General features: G+C 56.3%; 1 protein-coding gene across 1 annotated transcript in view; it reads left to right on the top strand.

Annotated features, from left to right (window-relative positions):
* The first annotated feature begins 535 nt into the window (after window positions 1-535).
* The window catches only part of Celsr2 (cadherin EGF LAG seven-pass G-type receptor 2), a 23,930-nt gene continuing 13,333 nt past the window's right edge, over window positions 536-11,132 (top strand). Inside the window, exons 1-2 of the mRNA XM_008850401.2 lie at window positions 536-4,010; window positions 8,227-8,874. Coding sequence (XP_008848623.1) covers window positions 704-4,010; window positions 8,227-8,874 — 3,955 coding nt within the window. The 5' untranslated portion in view covers window positions 536-703. The remainder of the gene's footprint in view (window positions 4,011-8,226; window positions 8,875-11,132) is intronic.

The following is an 11,132-nucleotide window of genomic DNA, read 5'->3' as shown; positions in this document are numbered from 1 at the left end:
CTGGAGGATTGTCAAGAAAGATCCTACCAGAATCTTACTTAGGCATCTGTACTGAAGAGGGCGCAGGGTGGGACCCACCCCATTCGGCGCGGCAGGCATCGCCGCTTTAAGGCGACGGCGGCGCGAGCAGGTCTATGGTAATGAGCCGCCGCCGCCGCCGCCGCTCTGCAGAGCTCGCCCGCCCGCCGGGGAGGCGAGGGAACGCGGGTCTGGGCCCGGGGCCGCGGCGACAGGCGACAGCCGCGGCGGGGACGCGGGGCGCGAGCGGGTGACGCAGAGCGGTCGGGGGTGGCTGGGCCGGGGCCGGGGCCGGGCTCGCGGCTCCGCAGGCGCAGGTGGGCGATCCCACACGGGTGGAGGGGACACCCTGGGGCTCGGGGCCCGGGGACCGGTAGGGCCAGCCGCACCTTGGGGCCCGCGGGTGCAGGTGGCGAGCGCCCGTAGCGCAGGTGGACGCGCAGTGTGAGCGGGCGGGGGTCGCGGTGACCCGGGCGCGGGCCGGGCCCCTGGAGCAGAGCAAGCTGGGCGCATCGGAAGGGTCTGTGCGCGGCCCCGCCGAGCCATCCAGGCACAGGCCCCGCTGGACGCACAGGTGGCCCCCGGCGACCGGCGCCCCGGCCCGGGCATGAGGCGCGGCGGGGCCGCCAGGAGCCGGAGGAGGAGCCGCCGCGGCTGTTGACCCGGGGGCCGGGAACTGGGAGAGATGCGGAGCCCGGCCGCCAGCGCCACCCTCCCAACGCCGCTGCCACCGCTACCGCTGCTGCTGTTGCTGCTGTTGCCGCCACTACTGGGAGACCAAGTGGGGCCCTGTCGTTCCCTGGGGTCCGGGGGTCGCGGCTCCTCTGGGGCCTGCGCCCCCGTGGGCTGGCTGTGCCCAGCCTCCTCTTCGAACCTCTGGCTCTACACCAGCCGCTGCAGAGATGCGGGAACTGAGCTGACTGGCCACCTAGTGCCCCACCACGATGGCCTGAGGGTCTGGTGTCCAGAATCAGGGGCCCATATTCCTCTTCCGCCGGCCCCTGAAGGCTGTTCCTGGAGCTGTCGTCTCCTGGGTATTGGAGGACACCTTTCTCCACAAGGCAAGCTGACCCTGCCTCAAGAGCACCCTTGCTTAAAGGCCCCACGGCTGAGATGCCAGTCCTGCAAGCTGGCACAGGCCCCAGGGCCCAGGTTTGGGGAAAGACCACCAGAGGAATTTATGGGTGGGCGTAGGAAAAGAAATGTGAATACAGCCCCTCAGTTCCAGCCTCCCAGCTACCAGGCCACAGTGCCAGAGAACCAGCCAGCAGGAACCTCTGTTGCATCTTTACGGGCCATCGATCCAGATGAGGGTGAAGCAGGTCGGCTTGAGTACACCATGGATGCCCTCTTCGATAGCCGCTCCAATCACTTCTTCTCCTTGGACCCAGTCACCGGTGCTGTCACCACAGCGGAGGAGCTGGATCGTGAGACCAAGAGCACCCATGTCTTCAGGGTCACTGCACAGGATCATGGCATGCCCCGAAGGAGTGCCCTAGCCACACTTACCATCTTGGTAACTGACACCAATGATCATGATCCTGTTTTTGAGCAGCAGGAATACAAGGAGAGCCTCAGGGAGAACCTGGAGGTTGGCTATGAGGTACTGACAGTCAGGGCCACAGATGGTGATGCCCCTCCTAATGCCAACATTCTGTACCGCCTGCTGGATGGGGCTGTAGGTAGCTCCTCAGAAGTCTTTGAGATTGACCCTCGCTCTGGTGTGATCCGAACCCGTGGCCCTGTGGATCGAGAGGAGGTGGAATCTTACAAGTTGACAGTGGAGGCAAGTGACCAGGGTCGGGACCCAGGTCCTCGGAGTTCCACTGCTGCTGTTTTCCTATCTGTGGAAGATGACAATGACAATGCACCCCAGTTTAGTGAGAAGCGTTATGTCGTTCAGGTGCGGGAGGATGTGACCCCAGGAGCCCCAGTGCTCCGTGTCACAGCCTCAGATCGAGACAAGGGCAGCAATGCCCTGGTGCACTATAGCATCATGAGTGGCAATGCTCGGGGACAGTTCTATCTGGATGCTCAGACTGGGGCCCTGGATGTGGTAAGCCCACTTGACTATGAGACGACCAAAGAGTACACACTACGGGTCCGGGCACAGGATGGTGGCCGGCCTCCACTCTCCAATGTCTCTGGCCTAGTAACAGTGCAAGTTTTGGATATCAATGATAATGCCCCCATCTTTGTCAGCACCCCCTTCCAGGCTACTGTTCTGGAGAGTGTCCCTTTAGGCTACCTGGTCCTTCATGTCCAGGCAATCGATGCTGATGCTGGTGACAATGCCCGCCTTGAATATAGCCTGGCTGGAGTTGGGCATGACTTCCCCTTCACCATCAACAATGGTACAGGCTGGATCTCTGTGGCTGCTGAGTTGGACCGGGAGGAGGTTGATTTCTATAGCTTTGGTGTAGAAGCCCGAGACCATGGCACCCCTGCACTCACTGCCTCTGCCAGTGTCAGTGTGACCATCCTGGATGTCAATGACAACAACCCAACCTTTACCCAGGCAGAGTACACAGTGCGGCTCAACGAGGATGCAGCCGTGGGCACCAGTGTGGTGACAGTGTCTGCTGTGGATCGTGATGCCCACAGTGTCATCACCTACCAGATCACCAGTGGGAATACCCGCAACCGCTTCTCCATCACCAGCCAAAGTGGTGGTGGACTGGTTTCCCTTGCCTTACCACTGGACTACAAACTTGAGCGGCAGTATGTGCTGGCTGTGACTGCTTCTGACGGCACAAGGCAGGACACAGCACAGATTGTGGTGAATGTCACTGATGCCAACACCCATCGACCAGTCTTCCAGAGCTCCCACTATACGGTGAATGTTAACGAAGACCGGCCAGCAGGTACCACAGTAGTGCTGATCAGTGCTACGGATGAAGACACAGGTGAGAATGCCCGAATCACCTACTTTATGGAGGACAGCATTCCCCAGTTCCGCATTGATGCAGACACAGGGGCTGTCACCACCCAGGCTGAGCTAGACTATGAAGACCAGGTGTCTTACACCCTGGCCATCACTGCTCGGGACAACGGCATTCCACAGAAGTCTGACACCACCTACCTGGAGATTCTGGTGAATGATGTGAATGACAATGCCCCTCAGTTTCTGCGGGATTCCTACCAGGGTAGTGTCTATGAAGATGTACCCCCCTTCACCAGTGTCTTGCAGATCTCGGCCACTGATCGTGACTCTGGTCTTAATGGCAGGGTCTTCTACACCTTCCAAGGAGGGAATGATGGAGATGGTGACTTTATTGTAGAGTCCACATCAGGCATTGTGCGGACGCTACGGAGGCTGGATCGTGAGAATGTGGCCCAGTACATCTTACAAGCATATGCAGTAGACAAGGGGATGCCCCCAGCCCGCACACCCATGGAAGTGACAGTTACTGTGTTGGATGTGAATGACAATCCACCTGTCTTTGAACAAGATGAATTTGATGTGTTTGTGGAAGAGAACAGCCCTATTGGACTGGCTGTGGCCCGGGTCACAGCCACTGATCCAGATGAAGGGACCAATGCTCAGATCATGTACCAGATTGTGGAAGGCAATATCCCTGAGGTCTTTCAACTGGACATCTTCTCTGGGGAGCTGACTGCCCTGGTGGACTTGGACTATGAAGACCGGCCTGAATATGTCCTGGTCATCCAGGCTACGTCAGCTCCTCTGGTGAGCAGGGCTACTGTCCACGTCCGCCTCCTTGACCGCAATGACAACCCACCTGTGCTGGGCAACTTTGAGATCCTTTTCAACAACTATGTCACCAACCGCTCAAGCAGCTTTCCTGGGGGTGCCATAGGCCGTGTGCCTGCCCATGACCCAGATATCTCAGACAGCCTGACATACAGCTTTGAGCGGGGGAATGAACTCAGCCTGGTCCTGCTCAATGCCTCCACAGGAGAGCTGAGGCTGAGCCGGGCACTGGACAACAACCGACCCCTGGAGGCCATCATGAGCGTGCTGGTGTCAGGTAAGGAAGGACTCAGTGATGTTGGGGTGGGAATAGCCCTTGATGGAGGCCTGGGAAACCATTGGAGGTGGAGCTGGTGACCCAGCTCTGCCTGGTGGCTGGCCCAGAGGCCAAGAAAGCAGCTTGGGAAGTAACCCCAGGAATCCTGGCAACTGGGGCAGGTGCCTGCCACCCCAGGCAGTTATGGGCTGCTTCGGTTGGCTGCCCCCTGCCTACCAGCCTGTGACGTGGTAGGGGAAGTGTTGTGAGGCTGCCCTGGCTATGGCTGCCAAGAATTGTAAAAAAAGGCGGGTGGAAGACTGAGAGGCCAGGAGAGTGGGGTGGGGGCGGGAGGACCTTGACCAGGAGAGCAGAGTCAAGCTGGCCCCTCAGCACCCAGTCACCCTCATTAGGATGGTCCTGTGATCTCACATAGCCTCTGGCAGGGCAGAGAGCTACAAGGGAACAGGGTTCCATGAAGGGTCAGGACCCTACAGTCCTCTTGTAGCCCCCTCTGTCTCCCAGCTGAGCAACAGGACCGTCTGACATGAACTTTGTCTTGTGCATTCTTTTCCCTCCAGGCAGAAAGAGCCTGACTTGGCTCCCCCTTCAGAGCTCCCACAGGAAGTAAGGCCAGTGCTCATTGTCTCTGTCCAAACAGACCCCACTGTCACAGACTCCTCGGTTGGGGTCTGGCTTGGGGGAGGGGCTGCAAAGAAGCCAGGACAGATAGGTCTTCTGGGCCCCCCATTTCCCCTTGGCTATTCTTAGGGTGCTAAGCCTTCCCTGCTGGCCATGACCAGCTTAGTTTCAGGAAAACCAGCAGGGAGGCCTGAGTGCACCAGGACTACTGAGCTTTGAGGGCAGAGACTCCAAGGGCCCTGATCTGGTGGGGAGAGAACAGACTCTCAGGGGCGTGGGAGCCTGGCCAGAACCCAGGCTGAGCATTCCTGCTGCTTGGCCAAGCGCTCAGCCTGCAGACGCCTCAGACAGCAGGACTGGGGGAGGAAAGCAAGATTGGGTGACAGTGCTCTATCCTTTCTGTCAGCTCTAAGGATGCAAGACAAGGCACTCAGATTCAGGAGCCAAGCATCTCCCTGGGACCTTGAGAGGTAGAAACTGTTATTGACCCTTCCAGGGGTGGGTCCAGGCATCCCACTCCTGGAAGCCTTCACATATCAGGGAAGGGAAGAAGGCTTCAACCCCCTTCCTGCCCATGCTTCTTGCTTGACAGATGCTTCCTGGGCCCACCCCTCAGGTGGCCTGGAGGACCAGAGAAAATGAACTTTCGAAGGCTGTGGATCAGGCTTTGAGCCTCCTGAAACTTTAGTCCCCCTCCGAGAGGGTATTCTCAAGACAGGGGTATTCTTATCTGTGTACTAGAGGCAGGAGAAAGGCCTCTGCCTCCTGCCCTCCACCCCTAGCCTACTAGTGAGGCCGGACACCAAGGGACAGGGTGGAGGAAAGCCCCACTCAACCTTTGCTTTCCTACCAGGGCACAGCCCCAACCCACAGTCCCCTAGACTAGAGGGGAAGGCTGGGGCAGCACCTAGGGCAGCTGTGGCTAGCTAGCCCTTCGGCCCTTGCCCCCTTCCCCCTCAGTCCTGACCCTTAGAGGCAGTCACCATGGCAACCCCAAAGTTTAGGAGGCTGGGTGAAGGGAACTGACACCCACTGCCCCTTTGTTTTCCTCCTCTGGTTCTTTGTCTCCTCCTTCCCACCCTGCCCATGGGGACCCTCCTGCACTGCCTGTCTATCACCCTCTCCTCCAGCTCCTGTGTATCTTTCCTTTGCTCTCATTTCCTTCTCTGTTGGCTCTTTTCCTGGGCTTTTGTCTTCCCCTGTTGATGTCTGTGTTTAGACCTTTCTGTCTTCTCCTCTTCCCTATGGCTGCAGCTGCCCCAGCCTGGGCTTGATGGCTCCCTACAGCCCAAATAGTCCCTGCTGTTGCCTTCCTCAGACACACAGGAGGGCTTGCCCAAGGCCTGCCCACCCACCAGACAGCAGAGCCTCTGCCAGAAGAAGAGAGACTATGAGTCTGATTCTGGCACTTTCCCAGGTGTAGCTGGCTGAGGCCTAGGTCCAGGTGGTGGTTTCTGTGTCAGAGCCTACCTCAGCTCACTCTTCTGTCTACGACAATTCAGGCAATGCACCCGCCACTCCGGTTCCCAACCAGCCTTTGCACCTGAGGGATGATCCAGGTCAAGGCAGGAAAGAGGGACAAAGAGGAAGGAAAGAGAGTATGTTGGCTACTGGGGTGGGGACAATAGCAGAGGGGGCAGGTGGCCACAGATGGTAGACCAGATGGGAAGCAACAGAGACATGCTGGGAGAGGGGCACAGACAGGGCCTGGGCTGATGGAGGGGACCCATGGAGGAGTGTTTGTTCCCAGGGCTGGGGGATGGCATGGCTTCCCTTGCTCATTGGTCTAGGAGCACTATGTGTAGAAAGTCCTCTGTTGCTTTCTCCCTGGAGGGAGCATCATCAGCTCCTGCTCTAGCCCTGGGCTTGAGTGTCAGCTTCTGAAAGGAGGCAAAGGAGTCTAATCATCAGGGGGAACTTGGGGCAGGTTAGACTTGGAAGACTGTGCTGTCTTGATAGCCTGGGCAGAGCAGAAGTAAATGATGGCCAGATCAAGCAGGCCATAGCAGTGAGGTTAGAGGGCAGGTAAGCAGTAGGCTAGGGCACGGCTGAGATGAGTATCTGCCTTCAGCCTGCCCTGGCTCAACTGAACTGCTCAAGGTAGTCAACCACTTCAGGAAGATGAGGCATATACAAAATAGATTCCCATATCCCTCTCATATGTCCACCTTGGCACCTCCAGCCCCATTCCTGCTTGGGTGCCATTTTCTGCATCTAATTGGAGCTTCTGCTGTGTTTTTAAGACCCTTTTCTGTACCGTGCACTGAGTAGGTTCTCCTTGGCATCCTAGTTTTTACTGAACTATGTGTAAGGCATTGTATTAAATAAAAATGGGAATATCCCCTATAGCTCTTCCAACCCATTTCCCCTTCCCTGAGGCCCTCAGCTTTCATTTTTAAGCTAAAACCCATTCTCATGTGTATGCGCATTCAGGTGCGTATGGTATTTCTGAGCTTTGGGTGTGTGGGTGGACTGAGACACCAGTGAGTGTGTTGGTACTTAGCTGTTTATAAGTGAGTGTGCCGCCTGCGGGCAGGCAGGCAGGCAGGCCCTAGGGGTACAATGTGGTGAGCCAAGTGGGTGATGAGTAACTTAGAGGCACTAGTGTTAGAAGACAGACAGGTGGGGCTCAGGGTCTTCTTGTGGAAGTTGCCCGGCTTTTCTGTCTCTGCTCAGATTACCCCCTCCACTTGCCTGTTATCCAGCATGGAGCAATAGGTGGTACTGCCACTGGTTAAGGTGGCTCAGCTGAATTTCCTGGGGTTTGGTCCCCCAGGCTAGCCAGAGTTGGACTGGAAGAAGGTTTTGTCTGAGGTGTTGCTATGGGGACACAGGCTTGCATGGAAGCAGCCATGGGGCTGAGTGGGAGGGAGCCCTGGTGGCCAGTTGACTCAGTTCACCTTCCACTCCCAACCTGCTATAGTGGTAGAGTGAGGAACATGGCCAGACCTCCCCAGGGTCATGGTGGTGTTGAGATGTAGAGAGTGAGGGGTGGGGGATGGATCTCTCATGGTGCTCTGGGCCCTGCAGGAAAGTAAGCAAAAAACAGTTCTTGGGCAAAGAAGCCCAGAGACTGGTCTCAGGGGCAGGACTTACACTGGAGTAGGACAAGAGGCACAAACATTGGAAGGCAGTTCATGCATTGTGCCAGGGGATATTGGGAAAGTATGTGAAGAACATTTTTGAAAAGGTTCATCTCCTTAAGCACCTGTGGGCCTGACCTCTCAAGGAGTGACTTGCCCACAAGTGACATGTCTCACTGGCTACCTTTATGTCAGTTAGGAAAAGGAGTGTTTCTTGGGTACCTTGCAGGGTGTGGGCTGGACTTCAATTTACTTGCTCCTTCTTCATAGTGTTTTCTGGTGCTCCCTCTTTCTGGTACGTTCTCTTCCAGTGCTCCCTCTCTGGTGCTCCCTCCTCCTGATCTTCCTCTAAGTGCTCCCCCTAGTGCAACCTCCTCCTAGCGCTCCAGTCCCCTGATGCTAACATACAGGGCCTACTCCACTCTTCTGCCCAAGGCCAGGGTCTATGACTTGGAACCTCTGCTCTTCCTACCTACACCCAACGATACTGACTCACTGTTGCTTCTCTGCAGACGGTGTGCACAGTGTGACAGCCCAGTGCTCACTGCGTGTCACCATCATCACAGACGAGATGCTCACACACAGCATCACACTGCGCCTGGAAGACATGTCCCCTGAGCGCTTTCTGTCACCACTCCTGGGACTCTTCATTCAGGCTGTTGCAGCCACATTGGCCACACCCCCAGATCACGTGGTGGTCTTCAATGTGCAGCGGGATACTGATGCCCCAGGTGGACATATCCTCAACGTGAGCCTGTCAGTGGGTCAGCCACCAGGACCTGGTGGCGGGCCGCCCTTCCTGCCCTCGGAGGACCTGCAGGAGCGCCTGTACCTCAACCGGAGCCTGCTCACAGCCATCTCTGCGCAGCGCGTGCTCCCCTTCGATGACAACATCTGTCTGCGTGAGCCCTGTGAAAACTACATGCGCTGCGTGTCAGTACTGCGCTTCGATTCCTCAGCGCCCTTCATCGCTTCCTCGTCCGTGCTCTTCCGGCCCATCCACCCCGTCGGGGGGCTGCGCTGTCGCTGCCCACCAGGCTTCACAGGCGACTACTGTGAGACCGAGGTAGACCTCTGTTACTCAAGGCCTTGTGGACCTCACGGGCGCTGCCGCACCCGTGAGGGCGGTTACACCTGCCTATGTCGAGAAGGCTACACAGGTGAGCCTAAGGCGGGGACCATGGGGGTGGCCCTGCAGGGCTGACGCTGGGTCTAAGCACAAATCAGGCTAATGATGGGGCTGCCTCTGTCCTTCCCAGAGTAAGCTGCAGTTGCACCCGGCATTTACACAGCTCTCTTGCTCTTCGACAACTGTCTGTTGAAGGAGGCAGACTGAGGAGAGCCTTCTGCTCACTGTGCAAGCCCACACACCCACACCCACACTGGCACATGCTTGCCAGCACACCTACCTACAGAAGCTTTGTAATTGAGGTCAGGCCTGCACTTGGGTTTGTGTTCCAGCTTAGCAACTAATAGCTGTGTGAAAATGAGCAAGTTACTTAACTTCTCTGTGCTGCGCTACAATAATTTGAGATGGAGATAACCAATTTATGTAGGTCAAAAGTTGCTTGTGAGCTAGGCATAGTGGCGTACACCTTTAATCTGAGCACTCAGGAGACAGAGGCAGGTGGAGCTCTGTGAGATCCAGCCTGGTCTACACACCAAGTTCCAGGCCAGCTGGGGTTATAAGGGGACCCTATCTTAAAAAAAATTGCTTGTGAGGATTCATTTAAATAATTTGACACATGGAGAAAGCTGGCTTGAGGAAAGTGTTGACTTTTGTTTAAGAGATGTGCTGAGATGGTGAGACTCATCCAGGCCTCCTCTTACAGCTCAGTTTGAGGTGATGCTGGCCTAGGACCAGGTTTTCCTGCTGTCGAGGCAGCTCCCTTCCTTAGTTTGTAGCCAGACTTTTCTCCTTAGGAACTGGAGGCAGGGAACCTACAGAAGGGCACTGCACGTGTGTAGCCCTGGACGGAATGGCTCCATTTCTGCTTCCCTGCTGGCCTAGGGCAGCAGTTCTCTTTGCATCTTACCCTAGGATGCCCCTGCCTAGGCCCTGGGCACCTGCCTCTCCCTACAGGCTCTGCTGTTGCTTAGCCAGCACCTGCTCCTTTTCCTTTCCAAACTCCCAGGCCTCCTCCTGGCCTCCAGCGACAGGCCCACTGGCTCTGCCAGTAGCGTAGGCAGGCTCCACACCTTCTTGCTGCATCCTTCTGCCCAGAACTTGCCAGACTTGACTCTTCTGTCCTGCTTGCTGGGGAAGAGGGGGAAGGGGCGGGATGGCTTGGGGGAGGGGAGGGGAGTCTTTGTCCAGAATGATGGGGAAGGGGGCTTAGAGTAGGCGAACAACAGTTTCCATAGAAACAAGAGCCAGTCACTAGGCACAGGAGCTGAGAACCTATCTCTAGAATCAGAATGGAGAAGGAGAGGAAGGGTGTGGATTTTCCCATCTGATACTGTCTGAATTTTCACTGTTCTGAATCCTCATCTGTTCCAGGCCTCAGTCCTTCACTCTCTCAACATTGTTCAAGTACACAGGGATCCTCCATTCTTACCCCAATGCTCCATTCATAGGGAAGCCCAAGCTTACTCCCACCATTGACTCCATCCCATAATTCAGACAAATACATGTGGAAACCTGGTCCCATCCCCAGGGAAGGAAACTGATCTCAGTGCCTGACAGGAACAAAGCACCAGTGGGAGAGAGGGAGGAATGAGGGACGGCATAGCCCTCATGCTATCCTGTAGGTCCTTCCCCTTCTGGCATTTACCTCTGCAAGGGCCAGGGCCTTGGGACCAGGGACCCAGCAGTTCTATGTGTGTCAATTCTAGACAGATGTGTGGAAGAACTGGAGAGGTTTAAGGAGTTTACAGGGGAGCATGTGTGGAGCTACAGTGGGAATGGCATGGTGGGCTGACAAGAATACCTGGAGGGGGCTAGTGTGTCACAGATCTCAGAGAAGGCCTCTCACGGGGAAGTGAGGATGCCTGGGAGAGTGGGGGTATTGTAGGGTCACAGGAGATATTACCAGGGATATGTTAGACTTTCCATCATTGGATAGAAAGGTTGATTTTGGCTCACAGGCTCAGCAGTTTTAGTCCTAGTTGGCTGGCTCCTTGCTATAAGCATGGCAATGAGGCCCAACCTGGTCACAGGAATGTGTTGTGGAACAAAGCTGCTCACCTACTTACTGGTGAGAGGGGCTGGGGGCAAGATCTATAGCCCTTCATGGCATGTCCTCAGTGACCTGTTTCTTCCAGTGAGGCTCCTCCTCCTCAGGTTTCCAGCACCTCCCAAAATAGCACTATGAACCTGTCAGGGACATTTCATATTCCAAACATAAAGGGGATCTGGGAGTGGTGGTGCACACCTTTGATCCCAGCACTTGGGAGGCAGAGGCAGGTGGGTCTCTGA

This window comes from Nannospalax galili, unplaced genomic scaffold (genome assembly GCF_000622305.1).
Source record: "Nannospalax galili isolate Female #2095 unplaced genomic scaffold, S.galili_v1.0 scaffold5, whole genome shotgun sequence".
NCBI classification, from domain to species: Eukaryota; Metazoa; Chordata; class Mammalia; order Rodentia; family Spalacidae; genus Nannospalax; species Nannospalax galili.
The sequence above is the reverse complement of the archived record's forward strand: the minus strand, read 5'-3'. Positions and strand labels throughout refer to the sequence as shown.